The sequence below is a fragment of the Amblyomma americanum genome, chromosome 4 (assembly GCF_052857255.1).
Source record: "Amblyomma americanum isolate KBUSLIRL-KWMA chromosome 4, ASM5285725v1, whole genome shotgun sequence".
Classification (NCBI taxonomy): domain Eukaryota; kingdom Metazoa; phylum Arthropoda; class Arachnida; order Ixodida; family Ixodidae; genus Amblyomma; species Amblyomma americanum.
In genome coordinates this window covers 46,082,056-46,109,200 of record NC_135500.1, presented here as the reverse complement: position 1 = coordinate 46,109,200, position 27,145 = coordinate 46,082,056, and the positions used below count along the sequence as shown (strand labels likewise).

The 27,145-nt window shown below is 43.5% G+C and overlaps 1 protein-coding gene and 2 pseudogenes across 1 annotated transcript in view; 2 read left to right on the top strand and 1 right to left on the bottom strand.

The window, feature by feature from the left end:
* The window catches only part of LOC144127920 (spliceosome-associated protein CWC27 homolog), an 87,044-nt gene that overhangs the window by 59,171 nt on the left and 728 nt on the right, over nt 1-27,145 (bottom strand). The window contains exons 2-3 of the mRNA XM_077660913.1: nt 16,403-16,612; nt 1,193-1,336 (exon numbers count right to left, since the gene is read on the bottom strand). Of these exons, the coding sequence (XP_077517039.1) occupies nt 1,193-1,336; nt 16,403-16,612 (354 nt within the window). The remainder of the gene's footprint in view (nt 1-1,192; nt 1,337-16,402; nt 16,613-27,145) is intronic.
* On the top strand, nt 20,148-22,058 carry LOC144127646 (uncharacterized; annotated as a pseudogene).
* Nucleotides 22,413-23,018, top strand: LOC144127645 (uncharacterized; annotated as a pseudogene).

The following is a 27,145-nucleotide window of genomic DNA, read 5'->3' as shown; positions in this document are numbered from 1 at the left end:
AAGGTGTGTGAGAGATCACTGCAACTTTTCATACACACTCCTGCTCCTCCGGCATGTTTCTACACCTGCAGAACAACTACTTTGTTAAAAAAACACTGATGGCACAATTTCTTACATTTACCTTTATTCTGCTTTCATGTGCACACAGGTGGGTTCTTTATACCAACTGCTCTTCCCACAATGAATTCTTTGATTGCGGGCAAGCATCTCACCCATGCCTTGTCTTTGCCTGGCACAGTGCATAATATAGTGAAGCCTCATTAATTCCAAACCCGTTAATTTAGAAACCCAGAAAGTTCGGACTACCGACATGGTCACAACCGATGCCCATGTGAGTCTATGGTGTCGGATGCTCGCTAATTCAGACGTGCTCCCTCATGCTAATATCCCGCGACATTTTAAATGTCACGTCGGTGATGTGCCCGCCAATTCATGCCAAGCAGCGGCAACACTCAGCCCATTCATGTCATGCAACAGCAGGTGTGACGACGTTCGGAGAGCCCTGGCACTGAAAAATTGTGCGGCTGCATAGTTTTGGTTGCCCTTTTCCGAGTTTCGCTCCAGACCACGGTGATGGCACCCCAACTGCGCACTGACCAGCCAGCTGGGTACAGTTTTGCACATTTTCAGGCACTCATTGGTGCATCACTGGTGTTTTCATTTCCTCACCAGAAGGCATCTTGGCGTTCTGGTGCCAACACACTTCCCTCGGTTCTGTCCTAGTGAGTCTTCCATTCTGTTAGTGCGGGTGACGTGCTGTTCGCAGTTTGTGCAGTGGTGCCTCTTCTACGACGCCGCTTTTACGGAGGCTCCCCTGCAACTGTGACGCACCATCTAGGAGGCCACAGAGGTCTTTACCATTCTGCAGCAGTCCTGCTTTAACAATCTCGAGAGTATGCACACAGTGTGCATCTGACGCTCTCCAGAAAAATCGTCGTTGCTGCACATCTTAAAAGCAGACTACCACTACCCTGGTTTTTCACCAAACAAATTTACTATTTTGCAAACAATTTCTGGCAATTTTGGGGTGGGTATTTGTTAATTTGGACCTTCAGATAATTGGAATTTTTAGCCAGTTCCTTGAAGTTAATTAACGAGGCTTCACTGTATGAGCACTTGAGGTACGTCATCCAAACAAACACAGAAGCTGTTATAAACACAGGTGGGACAAGAGGTGAAAGTTGTGGGGCACCTTTCCAAAGATGGTGTGCTTGTTCTGCAGGTCGGGGCATGAGCCAAGGGTGAAGAAGAACTGGCTGGCGTTGTCGTCAGCACCACCCGAGGCCATCGCCACCAGGCCACGCCGCACAAAGCGCAGGCGTGAATGGAACTCGTCCTGCACATACAAACACAGCTCCCTTGCATATTGCATCACTTGGCTGGCCACAGCCCGCTCAATGAATTGAGACAGAAAAGTGGGCAAGTCAGTACAAAATGGTGCGAAACAAGCCGATGGACAGACAGCGCTCATCCGTGTGCTTCTTTGTCCATTGTCTTGTTTCGAACTGTTTCAACGTGATAGCGTTCAGGGTCCCCGTGTCACAAAAGAGCCGGTGGAATCATCATCATTGGCTGTGAGCAAAAAATCCCAATTAGAGGCAAAGAATTAATAAAAATCAAGAACAGGTAAAAAATGTTCGGATTGACGCTAAATTTCTCAGTGAAGTTCCTGTAACCAAAGTAACTGGGCTGAAAAGAAAATTAGGTTAATTTGGGTTTGGGTACGAACCGAAGCAAAAACTTCGGATTGCAAGACAGGCACGCTACCCATAGCCCACGAAAACACGTTGGTTCAAGCTGGATAAAGGTGGACCTAGTGAATACATTATGGTCTTTGACTTAGTGAAGTGTCTTAGAGACATGTACTACTGCATACTTGAGCAATTATGACAAAGCTAAACAGAAATTAAGTCACTGTGCGAGTGGTGAGTAGGCAATATGAAAGGGAACCAATAATGCTACCGCATTCTACTCTTAAAGGCAAAGCTTAAAGGAGCCCCGAAACACATTTTCAGTGCATTGTTTTGCCTGTTGGTTGCATAGAATGAGTTATAGTGATGCTATTAGCATCGGTCGTACCACGTATACTGTGGTTTTTAATATTTTAATTAGCTCGTAAAAACAAATTTGTGGCGCTGACGGTGTCACCATACAGTAGCGGTTTTTAGCAGCGGATATGACATCACTTAGTGCGAGCTTGATGATAGGACAAAGAGTAAATATACTGCAAATTGGGTTAATAACTAGAGATACGTTTTGTCAAGTTTTTGTGTTTTATATTCCATTACCAAAACCAACTTGTTTGCCATAGATAAAAGCCCTGTAAATCAAGTAAAACAAAAACACGCCACCAGAGGCACTAGCTATTTTTTGTGCATCGAAGGACTTTGCGCCCCTCTGTAAACATCCTACGACCTAGCACTAAACACTTATGGCTACTCTCTATGTATCTGAGAGCGGCTTTGCAAAATCGATCCAATCGAGCCATTGCACTCTATAAGCGTTTGTTTCGGTCCCAAGGAAGGATGCGTTCATTTCACATTTAGCAGGCAGTGCGCATCGTCAGCTTGTGGAGAATCACCGAGCGGTGGCGCCAAATGGCTCCACTTTCCCGTCAACAGCGCGCGCTCCTTGCTCGCCGTGGCCAACCAGCGCACTAGAAGCGACGGACGATGGTTGGCGGTAAGCAGTAGCCGTACGCGCTACACTAAATGTGTCTGATATCTTGCGCAGTCTGTCACACCGTCGCAGTATCTCGCGCTCGAGTTCGGATCCATAAGTAAGGGAACGTCACTGATCAGTGTTCCCTTCTGCGCCGTCGACGTGACGGTGAAGCATCGCTGGGTCAGCTGGGCGTTCACATGGGTGTTGTAACCATGCAAACTGCGCTGCCAGCCTTGGCATGAACGAGTTACAGAGAACAGGCAACCATGGAGTGCAAACTTCCGCCACGTGCTAAGATAGACTGTTTTGATTGGTCGCCCTGAGTGTCGTCATTGGGAGAGTGAAATGGGAATGGGAAGTAGCGCGAAAATCGAGTTGAGGGCAGCATTTTGTTTGCTTGTATTCTGAAATTTCTTCATTAAATAACTCCCGTTCCTATGCATCAATTCTCGTAATTCTTTTTGTCAGCATCTGTGTGACATAAAGAATCCATCTGAAGCGTAACTGGCATCCGTTCAAGCGGTGTTTCGCAGCCCCTTTAAGAGGGGAGACGGCTCTTGGAGGCGAAAATATCGCGAAAAGATCGATTTTTCAAAAATGAAATTTTCGAAATTTGCAGCTGTTTCACTACCAGCCTGTGAATTTTTTCTAATCTCCAGAGCCAATATTTGAGCTGTAAAATGAGTAGAAAACTTGGATCTGAGCTCTCTCTCGGCAGATTTTCGCGCAATAACAGGGCTTTTACCGTGACATGCTATTATCGTTTCACTGCAGCGATCGCTGCCATCTTGGTCTCATTTGGAAGAGTTGCTTTTCGTTTTGAATTTCGCGCAGTTGCTGCTCTTTTATGCTTATTGGATGAGGGAGAAAATGCCGCCAAAAAGCAGTCACAATGCGCGATGCTATTCGCTAGTCGGTGCACGTGACTGAAGGCTGCTATCTAATTGGCAATTTTGGCAATTGGCAAGCTCACACAAGATTTAATCACTAAATTGAGCTCTTATTATTCGTGGGCCTCGTGTCGTGTGCTGGAAGCGTCCGTTGAGCGCAAGCGGTAGCCATCTTGTCAAGGTGTGTTCGCTGGTGCGTCTCGCGATGATGTCAATGCCGGCACCGAAGTTCCGCACGACTCACAGATACGGAAATAAAAAGGAAAAAAAAGCTGAACTGTATGGATACATTGAAATCCAGAAAGAGGATTGTGTGAACCATATGCAAACGCATGGTCACTGCTTTGCGCAACATGGTCACCAAACAGAAAGGTGCTAGTGGAGAATCGCTTGGTGGGAGAGGCAAGCTCACACAAGATTTAATCACTTAATTGAGCTCTTATTATTAGTGGGCGCTCAAATCCCACACAGGTGATATGGAGGCCACGCACAAAGCAGTGATGGCCACCTACGATCATGTGACATGCAACGACTCCACTTCAAACCACAGCCTCTGTCCAACAGGTCCTGATTCTTAGTGCCGGCAGAATGCGGCACAGACCAGAGGCGAGGCAATGCCACCTCATCGGTACAATCTACCTCTTCATGTCTGCAATGCCATACTGCCTATATATGAAAGGCTGTCAGACAGGAGACTGCTAGAACACTGCCAACGAGGCAAGACCCAAAACAACAATGAAGCTTGCATTCAATGATATGGTCCCTTGCTCGAAAGGAAAGACATGCCTCTCTTCACAGTGCAGGCTGCTGTGGCTGAAGCAGTGATGAAGTTCAATGCAGGGAGCAAAAGAACTGCTGCATGTATGCTGCAAGAGCTCAGCCTAACAGCTAGCCCTCGGACAACCAAGCACATGTGGGAAAAAGATCTCCAAAGGAAAACAGCATCGGTGGAGAAGTGCAAATCTGCAGAAAATCTGCAGCGCACACTGAAAAAGCGCCTTCTGAATCACTCTGGTCAGACAGACTACACCCCAGGAGGCTATTAGGTGTCTGCTAATACCAGTATGTGAATAAATTTGAAGTACTTTGCCATAAACAACACTTCGTTTGTTTTTGCTGTTTTCGTCAAAATGGAAATTCTGGACTGATAGCAAATCCCAAACTAGCATATCTCGGCGTCTATGGCAGAACCATAATTCTTTTTTTAGCACTAGCCATATGTGTAGACTAGGCAATGTTTGGAGCAGAGTTTGTAATTAAAGTTAAGAAATTTTTTAATTTGCTCTAGTTTTTGATTGCAAGTTAGGCACTATTTGTACCTTGAGTTTTAATCTATTTAAAAACTACTTATGATGGTAAAATTTAAAAACTGTTTCGAGCACTGCATCTCTTTCTGTTTCTAGAACCTAACCAAGTGCAATTTATGAACTTTTATAATGTGCTTTTTCTCTTAATTATTCGTATTAATGAGAGGGTGTTAACTAGGTGTATCTCAGGAACTAATCAGATTAGCCTGTCATGAAACCAATGACATGTTTGGAATCAGCATGAAAAACTAGTCGAGGGTGTGTAATTTGATTAATTTGGTGCAGAAACAAAAAGTTTTGCTTTAAGAGCAGTCTCCCCCCTTAAGCACCCCCCAAAGTTCTGTACACTATGAATCAGCCATTCATGAGCAGTAGATTGCACTCATGGCGCTCGCAACAAAGGCCGACTGTAAGGATGTAAGCAAGAAGTCAGGACATCTACCAGCTCCAACAAATGTTCAATGATAGTGCACTGGAGAGTAAATGTGTTTACTGCATGCAAGCACCACTAGAAAAACAGAGCTGCCTAGGTCTGATGTCTCATAAGATCTCAATGCTTGTGCATGGCTCAAAACCATGCCTGTTTTGTCTGCTGTCAATGCGGCCTGGCGCGCATCTGATTCAGTTCGGACTGTATAAAAGAGGGGTGCCACGAAACACGCGGCAGTGGGCACGGCGGCAATATCAGGATGAGGGCTTCAAACCCTTTTGTCTTCGTTACCAAGGTTTTTCTCGGATTGCTTCCTCTACTGGTGGGGCAGCCACTGACATTACACTGCACATCGTTATCTGGCAGTACGGCTGCTTGCATCGATCCCGTCATCACTTCAAGTATTTCAAGATTCCAAGAAGAGGCTGTATTCCAAGATTTCCACCACAGCCTTCCCAGCGGCGCCATTGCTTCGTCGACGGAAGCGGCAGAAGCATCGGCAGCAGCATCACCGGACTGTATAAAAGAGGGGTGCCACGAAGCACGCGGCAGTCGGCGCGGCGGCAATACCAGGATGAGGGCTTCAAACCCTTTTGTCTTCTTTACCCAGGTTTTTCTCGGATTGCTTTCTCTACTGAAGGGGCAGCCACCAACGTTATACTGCGCATCGTTAACGGGCAGTACGGCTGCTTGCATCGATCCCGTCATCACTTCAAGTATTTCAAGATTCCAAGAAGAGGAATATTCCAAGATTTCTACCACAGCCTTCCCAGCGGCACCACTGCTTCGTCGACGGAAGCAGCAGAAGCATCGGCAGCAGCATTACCGGACTGTATAAAAGAGGGGTGCCACGAAGCATGCGGCAGTGGGTGCGGCGGCAATACCAGGATGAGGGCTTCAAACCCTTTGTCTTCTTTACTCAGGTGAGCGAACACTATGAAAAATGCTTTCATAGCAACAATGTTTGCCTTCTTTTGCTGCCGTGCCCACGGCCCGTGCTTGACTAGATGTGTAGTTTAAGTGTTTCACTGCGATTCTTGTTGCTCCTGGGGGGCGATATCGAGGCAAACCCCGGACCAGACAATTTGATTCCGGAGCAATTGAAATTGATTGCAGCAGACATAGAGGAAATAAAGAAAGGAAAAAATGTAACGAACCAGAAGCTCATCGTTATTGAAAAGAAACTGGAAGAGATAGGAAGCCTTAAGAAACAAGTCATGGAATGTGAAAAAAAAAAATTAACTGAATTGGAGCAACAGCTGTCCTTAAAGACAAAAGAAATTGATGATTTAGAAAATAGAAGCCGACGATCAAACCTGATTGTTTTTGGCATAGTGGAACAAGAAGAAGAGTCTGACGAACAACTTCAGACTATCGTAACAAAAGATATTCTTGAAGATAAGCTGAACGTGACAATTTCAGGTATTGAAAGAATACATCGGCTCGGTAGACAAAAGGCAGACAATGGAGGCAAAGATAGACCTGTGATCTTTAGGTTACTAGACTACCGTGATAAAGTGAAATTTTAAAGCAGTGTTCTAAACTTAAAGGGTCTACCGATTCAATCAGCAAAGATTTTTCACAGTGTCCGAGAGGTAAGGTAAAAACTGTGGAATCGAACCAAAGAAAATCGTGACAGGAAAGAAAAAGTGAGGCTGACGTATGATAAAGTCCTAATAAATGGTTGTCTTTTCACCTGGGACAATGATAGCAACGACATCGTTGAACTAGGATAAAAAAGCGAAGAAAGCGAAGTAGAGCACAGTGTGGGACCACAGACCACTCGGTCAGGGCGCCGCAAACATTGATCAAGGTAGAAGTGCGCAGCCTTATCAACCAGTTTTATGAAATCACCATGAATGAAGTAAAATGTAATGAAATATTAATAAACACTTTTTTTCGTTGTGTCCATGTGAATGCGCGGTCTGCTGTAAATAAAACTGCTGATCTTGAGTACTTGTTTAATAAACTAGATACATTTGAAGTGTTTATGATTACGGAAACCTGGTACTCCTGTGATGAAGAAGTGGTTTATATGCCCGGGTACAACTCGCTCTTCATGAACAGATCCTTAAATCGTGGTGGCGGTGTTTGTGCTTTAGTAAAAAAGTGTATAAAATGTGACCTAGTATCAAGATTTTGTTGTGTCACTTGTGATTACGAAATGGTTTGCTTAAATTTTGACCGCACTATTATTGCAGTTTGTTACCGCCCTCCTGATGGCCGAATTGCAGAATTCTTTTCTTTCGTTGACATATTTTTTAATTTTGTGAACTCTAGCAACTTCAGTGTCATTCAAGGCGGCGATTTTAATGTAAATCTGCTTTCCGATAGCAGCACATCAAAAGATTTGATTCTGCTGCTTTCCGCAAATGGCTGCATTAACACAATTTATACACCTACTAGAGTTACTATGCATACAAAATCACTTATTGACCTTTTTATTACTAATTTTGATGAAAAGAGCATCGTGTCCGCTGTCTTTCATCATGGCATTAGTGACCATTTCCCAATACTGCTAGGGGTGAAATCAGGCACGAAGAAAAAACCAGCACGTGCTTGCTTTCATCAAGTGATAACTGAGAAAAACCTTGCTTCTTTCAGACAGGCTGCTTCAGATATAACCTGGTCTGACGTGCTCTCTATAGCAGACGTCGACGCCGCTTAGGATAGCTTTCTTGATAAATTTAAAGTGCTTTACACCGAACATTTTCCATACAAGGCGCACGTAGCACCTCGAAAAGGGTGCAAGGAGTGGATGACGTCACAATTGCTCAAAGAGGTACAATCTAAAGAAAAAATGTACCAAGACTTCATTAAAACACGTGATCCCGAACTATTAGCAAGATACAAAGTCCTCAGAAATAAGCTAAACAAAAAGTTAAGGCGTACTAGGGCTTCGTATTACTACGGAAAATTCGAATCATGCGACGGTGATTCCCGAAAGTTATGGAACCAGATTAACAACCTTGTTTTACGTACACCGCAGCCTAGCTCTTCTCAAGAAGTACTTATTCAAGGACGAAGTGTAAATGGACAGGCACTAGCAGAGGCGTTCAATCAATATTTCGTTACCCGAGAATACCAAAGTTCGTCAAACATGTCATACGATGATCTCATCAGGCAAAGCAACGATTCTATGTATTTAAGTCCAACTACATGTTCTGAAGTATTCACTGCATTTTTTAACATGAAGAACAGCAGATACCATGATGCGGATGATCAACAGATACGGCCTGTGAAGCATGTGTTTGATATTCTAGCTCCAATTTTAGCACATACATATATTTAATTTAAGTATTGAATGCGGAGTGTTTCCACGGCGCATGCAAATTGCTAAAGTGACTGCTTTGTATAAGAAAAGAGATAAGCTTTGTGTTTCAAATTACAGGCCAGTTTCCGTGCTGCCAATCTTTTCTAAAGGACTGGAAAAAATTATCCACATGTGAATATCATGTCTGTGTGACAAACACCAAATAATAACAGATTTGCAGTTTGGTTTTATCAAACACAAATCTACTGAGACAGCATTACTAAGCCAAAAAGAGTATATCTTACGGTGTTTCGAGGAAAGAAAACTTGCCCTTAGTGTTTTCATAGATTTTTCGCGGGCTTTTGACTACATCAGTTATAATATACTTTTGGCAAAACTTTTCGACTACGGCTTTAGGGGTCGTGTTCATGCATTTCTTTAGTCATATCTTGCACACCGCTTTCAGTTTGTAAGTATTAATAGCTGTCGATCCTCAGTAAAAAAAGTAACTGCTGGCATACCTCCGGGATGTATCCTTGGACCGCTTCTTTTTAACCTATATATAAATGATATCGTTAATCAATGCCTGCATGCGAAGTGTGTTATGTATGAAGACGTCTGACTGTTCTTCTCATCAAGCGTATGTGGAGATATGATAAACGAGGCAAATAGGACACTAAGTGCACTCTATCAATGGTTCCTTAATAACCAGTTGAAAATTAATGTAACTAAAACTAAGGCTATTATATTCAAACCAAAAAATAAAAACATTATTCTACCATGCGATCTTAAGCTAGGTCTGGAAACAATAGAAATTGTAGACAATATTAAATTATTAGGGGTATATTTCAACAGCCAGTTAAGCTGGGATAATCACGTTAACGCCGTCATCAGTAAGCTTTCTCGTGTCAGAGGTATCATTAACCGGCATCGTTACTTACTTCCATGCAAACTTAAACTTCTCCTGTATAATTCGCTTTTTATGTCCCAAGTAAACTATGTGCACTTAGTTTGGGGAACAACTACAGTTACCAATAAAAATAAGATTTACGTTTTACAGAAAAAGGCTCTACGTGCAATACTCAACGTCGGTTCAGATATAAACACATGCGACTTTTCCGCCAGTTCAAGGCCGTAAAAGTATCTGAAATGTATAATGTTAGGCTGGCTGAAAGATATAAGGACCTAAGACAAAATGTGAATTACTTGCGTGACACGGCACACCTTTCGCTAAATGTACAAGTTTACCCTAGCAGACACAGCGAACTATGGCATATTCCAACATGCCGCACAATATATGGTACATATAGCCTAGCAAACACGCTGCCCCGTCTTTTAAATAAGTTTCATGCCGCAAAAGTTGATGTATCACGAGCATGCCACAAAAATATACAGGATGTATGTGCTACTTTTTAGATTTCATCATGCTTTCACTACTTCCTTATCTCTTTCGTTGCATAATGTGTTGACCTGATTTGAATAATAAATGACATATTTTTCTGTGCAGTAAATTTTTCTGTTGCTTTATTTTATCATTTTTTTGTGTACGCTTCATTTCCTCATTGTCTTTTCTGATGATTTTTGTGTATGTATGTTGCCTGCTGCCCTGCAATGTAGGGGCCGAGGGGCATGTCAAGCCACAAATTCTGGCTTTTTTCCCTCGACCCTCACCATGTATACATGGGAAATAAATTGAAATTGAAAATTCTTTAAGGGGGAACGTAGCGTTCAGAATTTTTTTTTATTTCTTGATGAATTTACAGGACATTTTTTTAGCATTTTAGAAATAATTTTATGACTGCTTTCACTAAATTTCACTGTTACATCTCCAGAAAATTCTTTTCTAATAGTATATAACTTTTCTCTCAATTTTGTGAAATAGCTTCAGAGTTAACAAATTGCGGCAGAAGGCTGGCTGAACATTCATTGCGTTCCTACTGAGCTATTACAAGTCAACACATTCTTAGAATTTTCTTTAAAGCACAAATTTTTGTGATGCAGTGTTCATTGACATATCTAGAGCATGAAGAAAATTTCATAGAAGTATAAAATTGATAAATTTGAAAAACAAAGATTGTCTTGACATGCAGTATGGCTTTAAGAATGTAACAAAACAAATGGGGTCAAAATAGATAAAGTAACCGTGAAGAAATCTGCTTCACAAGGTCAGCATCTAGTCAGAAAACTGAAACAATGAAAAACGGAAACCATATGAGTGTTCCCCTGCAATGCACAGCTGCCGCGGTTCACAAGCAATTTTTTTTAGAGTACTTCCCGGTCGATTTCAGCAATGAGACATCAGGACAGCATAAAAAAATGACACATACAAGCGGATACAAGAGTTATCATAAAATCAAATTTTTGGCCATTTTTTGGGACTTCGAAGTTGCATCCCCCCTAAATGAAGTGAGATGGAAGACTGGGAAGTCAGCTTGGTTGACTTGGTCAGTGACCCTATGTTTTTATTAGGAAGTCAGTACAAAATGGTGCGAAACAAGATGATGGGCAGACAGTGCTCGTCTGCATGCTTTCATGTCCGCAGTCTAATTTCACACAGCTTTGTACATCATGAACCGTATTGGTCTAAAGCCTCCATAAGATTGCAATAATACTTGATGATGGGCAGACAGTACTCGTCTGCATGCTTTCATGTCCGCAGTCTAATTTCACACTGCTTTGTACATCATGAACCTTATTGGTCTAAAGCCTCCATAAGATTGCAATAATACTTGATGATGGGCGGACAGTGCTCGTCTGCATGCTTTTATGTCCGCAGTCTAATTTCACACTGCTTTGTACATCATGAACCTTATTGGTCTAAAGCCTCCATAAGATTGCAATAATACTTGATGATGGGCGGACAGTGCTCGTCTGCATGCTTTTATGTCCGCAGTCTAATTTCACACTGCTTTGTACATCATGAACCGTATTGGTCTAAAGCCTCCATAAGATTGCAATAATACTTGATGATTGGCAGACTGCTCGTCTGCATGCTTTCATGTCCGCAGTCTAATTTCACACTGCTTTGTACATCATGAACCGTATTGGTCTAAAGCCTCCATAAGATTGCAATAATACTTGATGATGGGCAGACAGTGCTCGTCTGCATGCTTTTATGTCCGCAGTCTAATTTCACACTGCTTTGTACATCATGAACCTTATTGGTCTAAAGCCTCCATAAGATTGCAATAATACTTGATGATGGGCGGACAGTGCTCGTCTGCATGCTTTTATGTCCGCAGTCTAATTTCACACTGCTTTGTACATCATGAACCGTATTGGTCTAAAGCCTCCATAAGATTGCAATAATACTTGATGATGGACAGACAGTGCTCGTCTGCATGCTTTCATGTCCGCAGTCTAATTTCACACTGCTTTGTACATCACGAACCGTATTGGTCTGAAGCCTCCATAAGATTGCAATAATACTTGATGATGGGCAGACAGTGCTCGTCTGCATGCTTTCATGTCCGCAGTCTAATTTCACACTGCTTTGTACATCATGAACCGTATTGGTCTAAAGCCTCCATAAGATTGCAATAATACTTGATGATGGGCAGACAGTGCTCGTCTGCATGCTTTCATGTCCGCAGTATAATTTCACACTGCTTTGTACATCATGATCCGTAGTGGTCTAAAGCCTCCATAAGATTGCAATAATACTTGATGATGGACAGACAGTGCTCGTCTGCATGCTTTCATGTCCGCAGTCTAATTTCACACTGCTTTGTACATCATGAACCGTATTGGTCTAAAGCCTCCATAAGATTGCAATAATACTTGATGATGGGCAGACAGTGCTCGTCTGCATGCTTTCATGTCCGCAGTCTAATTTCACACTGCTTTGTACATCACGAACCGTATTGGTCTAAAGCCTCCATAAGATTGCAATAAAACTTGTTGCATAGCCAAAACCGTCAATGAGGCCTGGCCAGCACCTGATGCAGTTCAGCTTCTTTAAAGCTGCGTAGAACTGCATATCCTGCCACATGCACAAGAATGGGGGAGTAGTGTCACATACTGCTGACACTGCCTCTTCATTTACTACACTGCTCTAGAGTTAGGACATGGTCTCCTGTGTACTTGTGCTGATAGCCCCAATACTCATCCTAGCAGCTGTTTTTCTTAAGTAATTTCAATTGCAAGCAAGGTATGCTGTAGTTCTAGGTTGCTTTTGTGAAGCTGCCTAGTGGATGCATGATACATAACATCCAAGCAATATGTATCAACTACCAAAGTGCATGGGTCCCTGATGCAAAAAACCATGGATGTCTTTGGGTGTACAGTGACATTGGCGCATTCTCTTTCAGATCAGGGCTTTGTCATGCGTGCATGGACAGCGCATTGAGAAAACTAAAAGTTGAGTTCTTGACACAGTGATGATATGACAAAGTTACCAGAAAACATTCACCAAGACACAGAGGGATGAGATCGTGCCCAGTGTCAAAAGATGCCAAAAGTTCCCACCCTTTCCCTCAGCTGTAAGGCAGGTAACCATAGAATAAAGTGGTCTTTTATTCCAGCTGAGTTCATATTTTTTTTTTTTCAATATGTATAATTTTTCTGATGTCAGCCCTCTCTGCTCCTGTTCATACAGAAAAAAAAAACTATGGGTATGCTTAGATTACCTTAAGAACAGAATGCGATAGCATTAGATTTCACATTTGTCGCAGCTTTTGTTGTAACTTCTAATCCATCTACCTTTTACTAGCTTTTAATCCATGTACTAATTATAATTAGTCTTAATTCATCTAGTAAACACTATTAAAGCAGTGGAGACACCAAATTTTAGATCTGTGTTCTATCTTTGGAACGATGCGCAGCTCATTAGAAAAACATGAACAGCCACATGGATTGCACAAACAAGCAGTAAATAATTTATAATTCAGATTTTTCTCCCATGCTATTTCAGTTTCGGTTACAATGGCCAAACGACAACCGTGATGTCACAGATGATCTGAGGTCATGTGAGGCACATGAAAAACCACAGTATAGTCACTGCTTTGTCCATTTTGATTTTCAACAACTCTCAAACAAGCCTGCACAAGAGATGGAATCACAAAAAAATGAACAAGCAGCGATTATATTCAGTTTTGCATGACTCACGTAATTTTCAATTTGTATATGACGTCACAGCCAACCACTGAACGCATGGTGGCATCGCATTGCTTAGGGAACAACAGCAGGATATGGAACACGGCAGGAACTGCTGGTGTACGGAGCATGTGGCAACGGCATGGCGGCAAATGGGTGCAAGGAGAAGATGCCACCCTCCTCACCCACAAGATCGCCCCCTTTCTACATGTCCACGAGCACATGCACGAGCCAGCCTCATCCTAGGGACTCCCAAGTTCATTCGGGAGTACCATCGCTTTGCAAGGCCTGAGCGAGACGGAAGGGTGGATTCATGGTGAACTTGCCATGGACTTGCGAAATCACCCATGTGATTTCGCATTGTAGAGAGTTTCTGTTCACGTTAAGATGCGTCTCTGCGTTCTCTTGTACATAATAAAGATTTCTTTCTTCATCTGTCAAGAAGGACTTGGAACGCCCCTTCCTTGTCGGAGCTTGGGCACCGACCCAACCGTACCTCAATGCACATCAAAACCAAAACCGAAACTGCATGAGAAAAAAAATTCAACTATAAATTAGCTGGCATAGGTGAATTCCACATCATTACTGATGTGCACTATTGTCTTGCGCGTCATTCCAAACAAAAACCATGCATCTGGAAATTTGGTGCCACCACTCCTAAGGACACTAAGGGGAAATATCAAAAATAAGCAAGGATAGATTATTCCTCCGGAACCCTAGCATCATTTTTTATATGTGGAAAGCTGGCCGCGTTGCTGAGAAAACCACAAATGAAAGTCCAGAAACCCTTCCAGATTCAAAATGCCTGCAAAAAATGAACTGCAGGGACCTCATTTCTATGACACTTCTTTGTAGTGGAGCTCTCTGACCAATCAGAGGCTCCACTTCCAAAGAGGAGAAATCAAAGACCACTTCCAAAGACCAGAGTCCATATTACGAGTTTGTGTCATAATAAAAAGCGTCATAATCTGCTGCAGCGGCCACACCTGATTGGTTGAAACGCCAGAAATGGATGTCGGTTCGCTTGCAACTGTGAGCGGTGGCAGGATGTCACTACGTGGCGGTTGCTGCAGCGAAATGTCCAGCGGTACTATTGCTCTTTGACGAGAAATGAAACGCGACCAACGGAAGAGAATAAAAATTCAGCCACAAGTTTAGCTGCGCACCGGATCTACTTAAAAGGGTAATGAAAAGCTGTCTTGTTTACACAGTGGAGTTTAATAAATAGAAACAATAGTTGAAACACTTTTTCCTGCACCATAAAGGCCGGAGGTGTATTTAAAGAAGAAAATATTGAACGCAAATGACAGAAGGCGGCTGCTACAACCGTCGATCACCGATGGTAAATAAAAGGCAGCTAGCTTGTTCGCACAACACGACGTTTTACATTTATCTTGAAGGTAAAAGAGAACGGAGAGAAAAATTTGTGGCATGCACTCACTCGCTGCACAATGTACGCTCCTACCGCAGAAATAAAAAACAGGCCATATCGTCCATCCAATTTATTATAGGTGAAGCGAAAGCCCCGTACCAAGTTTATAGCCAATTCACGTGCCGAAAAACGCCGTAACACCGACGAGTTCACTTCGAGGCGAGAGGCTCCGCTTTAGAGCGCGCCACCATGTTGGCTGTTCTTGACCATCTGCTGCTAGAGGAGCGCAAGCTATGTGTTTGACGTCACCGTCCAGTTTCTTTGACCCTTTTCATGCATCTGAACCACCCCATCCACTTCCAACATTTTAACCAATCAGGTGTGGCCACTACAGCAGGTTATGACGCTTTTTAATATTACACAAACTCGGAATATGGACCCCTGTCGCTCCTGACGTGGACTCTAATGCTATCTAGGTTGCTACTAGGTTGCTCACAACCCGATGGGCAGGTTGTGACGATATCACAAGGTCACGTGACCTCTCTCAACCAATCAATAATTTAACTGTCACCTGCCAACGTCAGCAGGTTGCTCACGATCCAGTGAACAGGTTGTGATGATGTCACATGGTCATGTGGCCTCTCTTGACCAAGCAGTGAATTTCGTGAAATCGGAGGGCGGATTTCGCTTCTGAAATGAACTCTAATACTCTCGCATTATAAAAAAAAAAACAGTGTAGATGGTATGCAAAGAACTAACAAAGATCGGATGGTGCTGGACGTGCAATTGATTTATTCAAAGATATGCAAACCCCTTGGAAGCTGAGAATGCGTGCCAAGGAGTTTGCATTTCTTGGATTAAATTTGTTGCAAGTTCGGCACAATTTTGTATGTACTGCCTTTTCTGTTGGTTTTCATGTATGAATATCTGCGGCTCACATGCCCAACCACAAACCAAAAGACCAGTAAGCAACTGTACAGCACTGAGAGATACAGTCATCCGAAGTAGTCTGGGTTGAGGAACTATGCACTGTTGTGACTGATTGCCTCAAGCACTCCGATCTCCTGTTGTATAATATATTGCCACCTAGTGTTGCCAGGTGGCGCAGGCTGTCCGCGAAGACGATGAGGTTGCGATCGTGCTTTCGCGGATCGGCCGCCATTACCGTCTCCTCTTGCCGACTCCAGCTGTTGAAGCGTCTCTCCGTGAGAACTCCGTGACAATATATAGTAAACACGAGTGCTTTCTAATTCTGGGCAAGTCATTTCACTTGACGGTAATGTTGTATGCCTCCCGTCAAGTAACACTGTTAAACCACACACACATCCAAAACTGAACCGGCAAACAACTGCTGTCTACACACTGATCGATCACAAAGGAATGCGCTCTCACCTTGAATGGTGCTCCATAGATGGACTCCCCACCGCTGCCCGTGCCTGTAGGGTCCCCTCCCTGGGCAATGAAGCCCTTGACCACGCGGTGGAAGATAGTGCCATCATAGTAGCCCTCCATGCAGAGCTGCACGAAGTTGCGGCTGGCACGTGGTGCCTCCTTGGACCACAGTTCCACCTCAATGTCTCCCACTGACGTCACCAGCAGCACCTGCAGTCATTGTACATTAGTTAGTTGATGATATGGCACTTGATCCATGCTTTGAAATAAACAGGTCCATTCAACAACTTCAAAACCAGTAGGCTTAGTTTGATATTGACACAATGCATTCAGCATGTTCGCTTAGCGTTGACATGAAGCACACGCCGCCTCAAAAAGAGGAAGTGGAAGTGACAGTGATCTGGAGCTGTGGTCAAGACGTTCGTCGAAGCCTGCCGCTGTTTCTTATGATCTGTGATCTCCCTCATTCACGCGTGACAATATGAACATGATGGGTCCTCATAACTGTTCAGCTTATCAAAAGTTTAGCATAGTGTGGTAGAATGTAGATGATATGGCCATGGTTGATATGAATTTCAGGGTGATACGAATTTGTGAAATTCCCTGGACAGAATGTGTTACGTACAATGTAAAGCAATGTAAAACAGTAACTGTGAGTCTGAGGATGACATTGGATAATTGGACTTCAGTTCAAATGACATAGAGCTCGAAGCTCAGCCTAGATCATCGTCTGCTGTTCACCATGAACCTTCCATGTTCTGCCTGGAGCTGGTTCGCTGATCTTTTTGTCCCTATTAGAATATTGTGGAGATGTTGGCAATATCCTGGCCCTCACTTAAGAGTGCACCTATATAATGCGGCTGAGATTTGCTTCAACAAGCTCAGCAAAGAGTGCTGTTTTTCCCTAGAAGATATCCTGCAAAGCAGGATGGCGCAGTGCAGTGAAGCCAGTAGTATGGATATGAAGCAAAATGGCTCGCAAGAGCAGCTAAACACTTTCAGCCTTGTTTTTCACAAAAGAGGCAATAGGATCTGAGTCAACACCAATAAGCATGCCTGGGTGCACATTCCAAACAAGCAACCTTATGGTAGACTGATAAAGCGTTAAAAATTAGGGGGACGCTCAAGCACCGCCTTAAAGGTATGATGTGACAGCGTTACTGGTCGTTTGCTACTCTGTTTATTAATTAGTACCTCTTTCTAATTACACCACAATGTGATACACCACAAGACACACGAGGTCTACCTTTAACCAAGTTGAAAGAACGTGCTTCAATGGCCTAAGGGCAACGTGTCTGACTCATAACTCAAGGGTCATGGGTTCGATTTCAAACGAATTACTCTTTTTAAGCGTAATTAATTTACTTTACATCCTTATATGTCATAATGACATTTCAGACATGTTACGACCTAACAGTCACAATTTAACATGAGTTTTAATCATTTTAATCATTTTCATTCATGAGCTCAACAGCTCATTTTCATACATCCCTCTTAACCAATACTGAATTAGTGTGACAACATGCACGGTTTTCCCTCCGAACGTCCACTCTAAGACTGTCACGTTAAAAAAAGTTACGCACGCAGAGATGCATCACTCTTTGCCGTGCTCGTTGACATGGCCATTGCTGAGCTCGTACAACTGGTTTCTGCTACAGCTTAGCTCGCTTGCTTTCTGTTTACATAACAAGACATTTTTCTGCCCATCTAGACACCATCCAAAAGAGATTGTCCTCAACAATATCCTAAACAATAAAGAACTGTTTAGCCCACTGGCACGCTAGACGATAATGAAGTCTTTTTTTTTTTGTAGCTCAACAGCATCTAAAACTTTGCTAAGACATGAAGCTCTATCACTGGAACATTAAACATTTCTTGCGCTGCCACGGTGGCTCAGTGGTTATGGAGCTCGGCTGCTGACCCGAAAGACGCGGGTTCGATCCCAGGCACGGCGATCGAATTTCGATGAAAACGAAATTCTAGAGGCCCGTGTACTGTGCCAAGTACTGGTGTAGTACTTGGCCACAACCTTCCATGAACAAACCAATTAACCCTTGGACCTCAGTCCCCAGCGGCTGCGGAGCAACTGACCAAGGCGGCAACAGACCTGCGACGCAGCGGAGGGTGATAAGAATCTCTGGCGCCATTGGAATCTGAACCTGGCAACAAATGTTAGAACCTTATCAAGTGAGGCTAACCTACCAATGCTCTTAGAGGAACTAACGGGCATTAAATGGGATGTCATAGGGCTTAGTGAAGTTAGGAGGACAGGTGAGGCGTATACGAGAACTAGGTGTGGGATTCCTCATCTATCAGGATATAGCTGGCAACATACAGGAGTTCTATAGTATTAACGAGAGGGTGGCAGCTGTTGTAATTAGGCTCAATAGACGGTACAAGCTGAAGGTAATGCAGGCCTATGCGCCTATGACCAGACCGTTGAAAGCTTCTATGGAGACGTGGAATTGGCAATGAACAAAGTAAAATCACAGTACACTGTACTAATGGGTGGCTTCAATGCGAAGGTGGGCAAGAAGCAGGCTGGTGACCAGGTGGCAAGCAGCTATGGGATAGGTTCTAGGAATAGCAGGGGAGAGTCACTAGTAGAGATAGAAATAATTCATGGATAATGAATACCTTCTTCTGCAAATGAGCGAACAGGTAGTGGACCTGGAAGAGCCCCAATGGTCAGACTAAAAATGCAATCGACTTCATACTATGCGCTCAACCTGGCGTCGTTCAGGAAGTGGACGTCCTCAGAAAGGTGCATTGTAGCAACCACATAATGCTAAGACATAGAGAAAGAAAAATAAAGAGTGCACACTCAAGAGAAACTGGCCCCAGGAAGTATGTCATGACTATGCAAGCATCTAGTATTCTCACCGAATGACAGAGGATGCAAACGGGAAAATAAATGCTCTTATATTAGCAGCACACAAACTTCTTGTTGCTAAATAATTACGTTGTGCTTCAACGTCACTGTTTTAACATATATATGTAGATGCAATTTATTGAAAAACGTTCCGGAGTTTGTTTTTTTTTTCGCCCGTTGTCTGCACTATCATCTGCACTTGTTTGCGGGCGTCAGCTGCGTCAGTGTTGCTGTGTTGCATTAACGACTTTTCTCGTGTTGGACAGCAGGTGAGACACATTTCTTACAGAATGATGCTTCAAAACCGCTCACATAAAGAGTCAGCACAAGCAACTGTTTCGTTTTTACATCGCAGTGAGCTGTTAACATACGGCGTAAGACGCACGGTGGCCGTCTGGGTGGTTTGTTTACAAAAGTAAGGGAGTGGTATGAGTGGTATGGGGGCCCAGAGCACGAATGAATACAGCATGGACTCATTGCGCGGTGCAGTTTTAGGCCAAATTACTGCGCGGTCATGAAACCTTGGGCCTGTTTATTACTGACAAATGCAGATATAATGTTTTGCTCGTGGTGAAGCGCATTGCACATTGCACACTGTGTCCCATATTGTTGCGCAGGCGCCTTGGAGCTCATTTCAAATCCTGAAGGGGCTCATATTTGTACATTTCAGATATATGTTAACTGCGCCTACGTTCAACTCCAATTTAGACTCAAAATGTACTGCGTGTATTTGTGTGGCAGCGATTCTGTATTGTGGCGCGATTTGCTGTTACATTGAAAACAATTTTTAGCTATATTGCTAAAACTTGCTATATTGTTTTCGTTATTCAGAATAACACGTGCATGTATTACCATCCTTCAGAACATGCTGCCATGCCGTCCGGCGGCCCTTCTTAGGACAGCTACTGCTCTGTGTTGTGGTGCCAGAACAACGGCAGAACGCACAAGAAGCCAGGAACTAGTTTCTTCCATATACCATGGGACAGCAGGCGTGTTGAGTTTTCTAATGTTTTGGATTTGTTTACGCTTACTATTTGCGCAGTAAGAATAAAAACAAAAATCGTTTATTCACACTTATAGTGCTAGCTTCACAATAGGAAGGCTTGGGCAAAATGGCTTCATTTCTTTAAACTATTGTAAATTATTACCATTACGTGTTACTAAATATTGTAACGATTATTTCGGAATGCTTGCGATGGCGAAGCGACTAGACAATTTTTTATTTTAGATAAGACGTAACAGAAGTGGCAAAAAAGGATAACTAAGCAGGGCTCTCAATATTGGCTTTGTCTGATACGTATTATTTCAATCGGTGTAGGTGCTAATTCAAGACCCCCTCAAGAAAGCAAAGTTATGCTTTTTGGTCAGTGCCTATCATAAGCTTGCTGCGGTCCCTGCAATTTTTTATTCCTTAAAGTGTGGCTATATTAACTGCCTCTGGTACAAACATCTCATGGTACCAAGTGTAAGAATATTACTCAAGCAATTACGCTCACGCTAGGGACATCATCGCCATTGCAGGATGACAGCATGGGTGCAGTACACTGGAAGAGATGACCTTCTGAGAAAGCCGGCCAGCCTACTGCATGCTACAAACAGGGTTTGCAGTGACCATTTCACTACAAAAGATTTCATGGATCCTGGCCACACAACGCTCACAAAGCTGGCCGTGTCTAGTGTTCTCCCGATTGTACAGTGTCAGTGTTTCACAGGAAATCAGTTCCCTGCAATGGCTGCAGCCTGTTTAAAATAAGTTTCGACAGTTTGCTCTAAAGGTGTTGAGCCCAGTGACTAACGACACCAGCTCTTAAAAAATCCTAAATTTTATTCTGTGGGGGTTGTTACTTTTCTTTGCAGCAAGGCATTTCCTTCATTACTTAAGCAATGGACTTAGGCACCTTTCAGTTCAGTTCAGTTTATGATCTTAAAAGTCCCCCGGAGGGCATTACATAAGGGGTGGGTTCTTATACATACAGTAAGGATCATGGTAAATAATTATTGCAAAAATGGTCATATAGAAGTTGCAAAAAGGAAGATGGGCAGGTAGTAGTGTAGTAGTAGCGATTTCGTGGGAAAGGCCGTTCCAGTTGGTGGTGTTTCGGAAGAAAAATGAGGCAGTGAAGGCGGTGGTCCAGGCGCGTGGATGCACAACTTGAAGTGGATGACTGGTTCGATAAGATATGTGTGCTGCTGCTGTGATGTATGGTGCTTGATTAAGGGATGAAAAAAAGAACTTGTGAAACACTCTGCAGGGCTATCTTGCCTTCACCTGAAATCTGCCTGTACCTCACACCAATCTAATATTGCACTATCAGTTATTCAAAAGTCCGCATATTGATTGTTTTTGAACTGATCGTTTTCTTATTATTTTATTCCAGCTACCAAGAAGTCCATGTGAAATTGGTTTATTTTTTTTTATACTATGTGCTGTGCAATTTGCACAAACAAAAAATACTTCCAGGTCTCTCTGGCATGACTTCTACCCGTGACTGCTGCGTGACTGCGAACCTGCATCTAGAGGTCAAAATAAGCTACAGTTTTTTGTTTTACGACTGGCACTGACTAACTGTTGATGATTACTTTCTGCAGGATTCTCGGAAGTTTTCAAGCAGCAGCTCCTCCGTACTGGAATGCCCCAATGTCCGCAGTGCATGCAGCACTCAGATTTTTATTTTTTTTCGTAACAAACTCACAGATGAGCAAACCTCTGCAGGTGGCAGCTCCTCCGTGACTGGTGAGGGGCCTTCTGCGGACTTGCTCGAGAAATCTTTGGCCAGCAGTTAGTTCACTTGTGACAGAAGAGGCTTCTTTGATAGGCGAGTTCGTGGTGTTTACTTTTAGTTCACAGATTTTACTGCTGTAGTAACTTCTTCAGGTGGTGTGCAAGATTCTTCTGGTAGCAGTATTCAAATGACTGAACAGACTACAGAGGACACCATTGAGGACCAGTTCAGCAGAAGCTCCCTGAGAGAATGTCCTACTGCATATGGCTTTAATATAGCTGTTTCTTACGCAGTATTTTCTATTCACAACATGTAAATTAGTCTATCTTTAAAAGGACTCTGCATATTCAAGAACGCAAGGTCAGTGTGGGCTCTGAAGGATGCTTTAATTTAATTCGTTCTATTCTCCCTTGGATGTGACCTTCTTCATGAGCTCTCGCCATTCTCCCTCAGTAGTGAATCTCTTGTTGGCAAAAAGGAGTGTGCGCAGCCTGATGACTTTCCCTCGTTGGACGACCTTTCTGAACTTGCAAGTGATGTTCACTCTCACATCATTTATGACTCTACAGCTTAGTATGTGGCTGGCTTTCTGATCAAACTGTTTGTTGGGAATTCGAGTAACGCTTGCAGTTGTCTGTGGTTACTGAAAGACGACAGTGAGACTCGGAACAGTCCCCACCAGTATTTCACTATTCTGAAAGCGTAACACGTGCCCAGCAAACAGTTTGGCAATCTAATTTTGTCGTCGAAAGAAGCTTTTGCTTATGTCCAGCTGCTTGAATCGCACTTTCTTGTATTATTTGAGGCCACTGCACATCTCCCAAAAGTCTGTAATGTTTTATATCGCCATTTGTCGCGAGTTGGCGATTTTCATTTCTGTTCTGCTGAGTGTCACAAGAGGCTTGTGAAAATGTTTTGCAGAGTTCGTTCGTGCTAGCATGTGCATTTTATTAACCGAAACAGTAAGGTTTGGTTTCAATCTTCGGTATCTGGTGTGTAACTTGTCAAGTTTAAAGGTTAGAAAGTGCTTTGCACAAACGTGTACCTTTTCCGAAGAGCCAGAACACTGCAGTGCAGTTTCTTGAAGTGATTTCCATTACCTTTAAAACATTACAGTGCACATCTTGTGTGCATTTCTTTAATCTGAAGCATTTACGGGTGAACTGTGGGTATTTGGTGCAGGAAGGTTGATCGCTATGTGCTCTTCAGCTCAAGTCACACATTGATAGCAAGATCGCTTCGGATGTTGGAATGTTTTCAGATGGACCGTTGTAAGCATCGTACTCTAATGTGGGTCCGTTTCATCTTGTTACTCTTCTCATGGTAGAGCTTTGCATCGACCTTGTAACTCGTCGTCAAATTTTTTGTAATAATCCTCAAACTTGCAGCCTATGGTGGTGCACTGGAGGCTGTCCCCTGTTATTACTCATTGCTTATGAAAGAGAACACAGTATGCACAGCCTTTATCAGAAGTAAAAAGCCCAAAGAATTGGCTTCCCAACCATGAAATACCCTTCTTGCAGCATTAATTAAGGTCGTAACTTTCCGGAGGTGTAGGAACTACAGTTCCTTTCACCTTCATGATATTTACATCGCTGACAATGACTGTCAAGCCACACAACACACTAAACTTGTGATAAGGTGGTACATAAAAGAGACAAATGCCCTGCCGACGTTGTAGCACTGTTTATTTTTCACTTTGTGAACCAGTTGCAAAGCACTACCATTTGAAGACATCCAGCTTTTTTTTGTTTTTTCTGCAAGCACTAGCGATGTGTTGACTACGTATCTTTTTTTTCTCTCGTTGTGTTGACTACCTGCCTTTTGTCTCCTCTGCTAACACTTTCAGATTTGCCTACATTAAAGAACGGGGCTATATTTCTATCTAGCCTTTCTGTGCCATGCTGGCCTCGGTTTCTGTCCAGCCTTTATGTGCTTATCCTTTATATTGCCCTGGAATAAACAGTTTCCTCGACACTCCGTCTGTTTATTAAACACCGCATGCTGAATGACCCCTTGCTTTGAACAGGAGACAAGCACGCCAGACCAACGAAGTTCACGCAAGGGATTAAGCGAGCCATTCTGTCCACCTCCAGCCACAGCCAAACGTGGGCAACGTGCAAGCAATTCGAAATTTGGGCCAGTGAAACCGAAACAAAAAGTGTGCGCCAGTTCCTTTCACCAACTGTTTGGTGCACTAGAATCGATTGGGTGGCGCATAAGCAATTTGAAATTTGATGCAGCAAAACCGAAACCAGAAAAATGGGCCAGCAGCTTCATCTAGCAGCTTTAGCTTCACCAGTCGCTAGGTGCCTTGAAATCATTTTAAGCGGCACGCAAGCAATTCGAAATTCGCGCCAGTGAAACCGAAACAGGAAGCCAAGAAGTGTGGGTCATTTGCTCTCACCAACCGCTAGGTGCACTACAATAGATTGGGCTGCTGGGGTCTATCGGAGTGTCCTTTCTTATTCATTCTTTCTTTATGCTTAAGGTCTCAAATTAGCTTAGACTTGAAGAGAGAACGGAAGAAGCTAGTGAAGAGGAAGTCAATTAATCAGCTAACGGTAAGAGGGAAAATAGAGGAGGAGGCAAAATTCTAGAGGCCTGTGTACTGTGCGATGTCAGTGCATGTTAAAGAACCCCAGGTGGTCGAAATTCCCGGGGCCCTTCACTACGGCATCCCTCATAGCCTGAGTTGCTTCGGGACGTTAAACCCCTATAAACCATAAACCATAAACCAAAATAGAGGAATTCAGGATATCGCTCCAGAGCAGATATTCAACTTAACTGACGAAGACAATCTTAATGTTCATACAATGAACGCAATCTAACAGCTATGATTACGGAGTGCGCAGTAGAAGTAGGTGGTAGGAAGCTGACACAGGATAACGGCAAGCTATCTCAGAAGACGAAAGATCTGATTAAGAAACGCCAAAGCATGAGCGTGTCTAACCCTACAGACAGAATAAAACTAGCGGAGCTATCGAAGTTAATAAATAAGCATAAGGTAGCCGACATAAGGACGTTTAATATGGAGAGAATCGAGCATGCTCTAAAGAACAGAGGTAGCCTAAAAGCAGTGAAGAGGAAACTAGGCATAGGTAAGAACCAGATGTATGCGTTAAGAGACAAGGAGGGCAATGTCATTTATGGATAAATAGTTAGACTGGCCGAAGAGTTCTACACAAATCTATACGGTAGCCAATGTAATGCCAACGTTCATGAGAGAGACAGTAGTGCACAGCAATGCGTCATCCCGCCAGTAACGAAAGAGGAAGCAAAGAAAGGCATAGGAGCAATGCAAAGGGGAAAAGCAGCTGGTGAGGATCAGGAAACAGCAGATCTGCTGAAGGGCAGAGGGGAGATTGTGCTAGAAAAACTAGCCACCGTGTATACGCGATGCCTTATGACCTTGACCATACCAGAAGCTCGGAAATACGCAAATGTTATCTTAATTCAAAAGAAAGGAGACGCCAAGGACTTGAAAAATAACAGACCATTCAGCTTACTGTCCGTTGCCTACAAGGTATTTACTAAGGTAATCGATAATAGAGTCAGGGCAACCTCAGACTTCAACCGACCAAATAATCAGGCAGGCTTTCGTAAAGGATATTCCACAATAGATCATATTCACATTATCAATCAGGTGATAGAGAAATGCACAGAATGTAACCAAACCCTATATATAGTCTTCATTGATTACGAGAAAGCATTCGACTCAGTGGAAATCTCGGCAGTCATACAGGCATTGCGGAATCAGGGTGTAGAAGAGCCTTATGCGAAAATACTGGAAGACATGTAGCAACTGCACAGCTACCATAGTCCTCCATAAAGTCAGCAATAAAATTCCAGTAAAGAAGGACGTCAGGCAAAGAGACACAATCTCGCCAATGCTATTCACTGCCTGTTTACAGGAGGTATTCCGAGGCCTGAATTGGGAACAGCTCGGGATATGAGTAAATGGAGAATACCTAAATAAGTTGCGATTTGCTGATGACATTGCCTTGCTGAGTCACTCAGGAGGGGAACCGCAAGAAATGCTGAATGAGTTTGACAGGCAGAGTGGAATGGTGGGTCTAAAAATTAACATGCAGAAAACCAAAGTAATGTTCAACAGTCTAGCAAGGGAGCAGCAGTTCACAATTGGCAGCGAGGTGCGGGAAGTGGTCTACTTAGGGCAAGTAGTGACAGTTGATCTGGATCATGAGAGGGAAATAACCAGAAGGATAAGAATGGAGTGGAGTGCATTTGGTAGGTTGTCTCAGATCATGAATGGCAGTATACCAATATCTCTCAAGAAAAAAGTATATGCAACAGCTATATCTTACTGGTACTCACCTATGGGGCAGAAACTTGGAGGCTAACGAAAAAGAGTTCAGCTTAAGTAAAGGACAGCGCAGCGAGCTACAGAAAGAAATGATAGGTGTAACGTTAAAAGACCAGAGGCGGGCAGAGCCGGTGAGGTAAAAAACGCGGGTTATTGACATCCTAGTCGAAATCAAGAGGAAGAAGTGGGCTTGGGCAGGGCATATGTAGTGCGAAGGCAAGATAACTGCCAGTCTGTAAGAGTAACGGAATGGATTCCAAGAGAAGGCAAGCGTAGCAGGGGCGGCAGAAGGTTAGGTGGGCAGATGAAGGATAGGGTAAACTGGACAGACATGGGAGAGGCCTTTGCCTTGCAGTGGGTGTAGTCAGGCTGATGATGAGGATAAACTTCAAAAGGGCAGGTTTATGCCAGACCCCGATTACCAGGAGAGTATCCGATGTACATCTAGACACCTTTGCTTTCCCTGGGGGTAATCCGGAAGGCGGCGGACAATGTGGCAGCCCTCGTGTAGAAAGCCTCCGCTGTTGCGATTCATGCCGAGTCAAGAAACATTAGTTCTAGCTTTGGCATACTTTCTGACTGGTCCCCCCGCTATCCTGGCGATTCGTTGACGTGATATTCGGGTCGGTGACCACGGTGGGGATGGCTCTTGAGCAGGCGTCCATGGGTGGTCGGAAGCAAGCCGAGGGCACGGGGCTCGCAGTTCAAGCGCGCGGCGTCTTAGGAGGCCCGCCCTTTGCGGGGGATGCGCGGTGATGGCTAGTTTCGACATTCCTCGATGCAGTCGTTGATCACGCCCGTCTGTACTGAGCGCCCAAGGG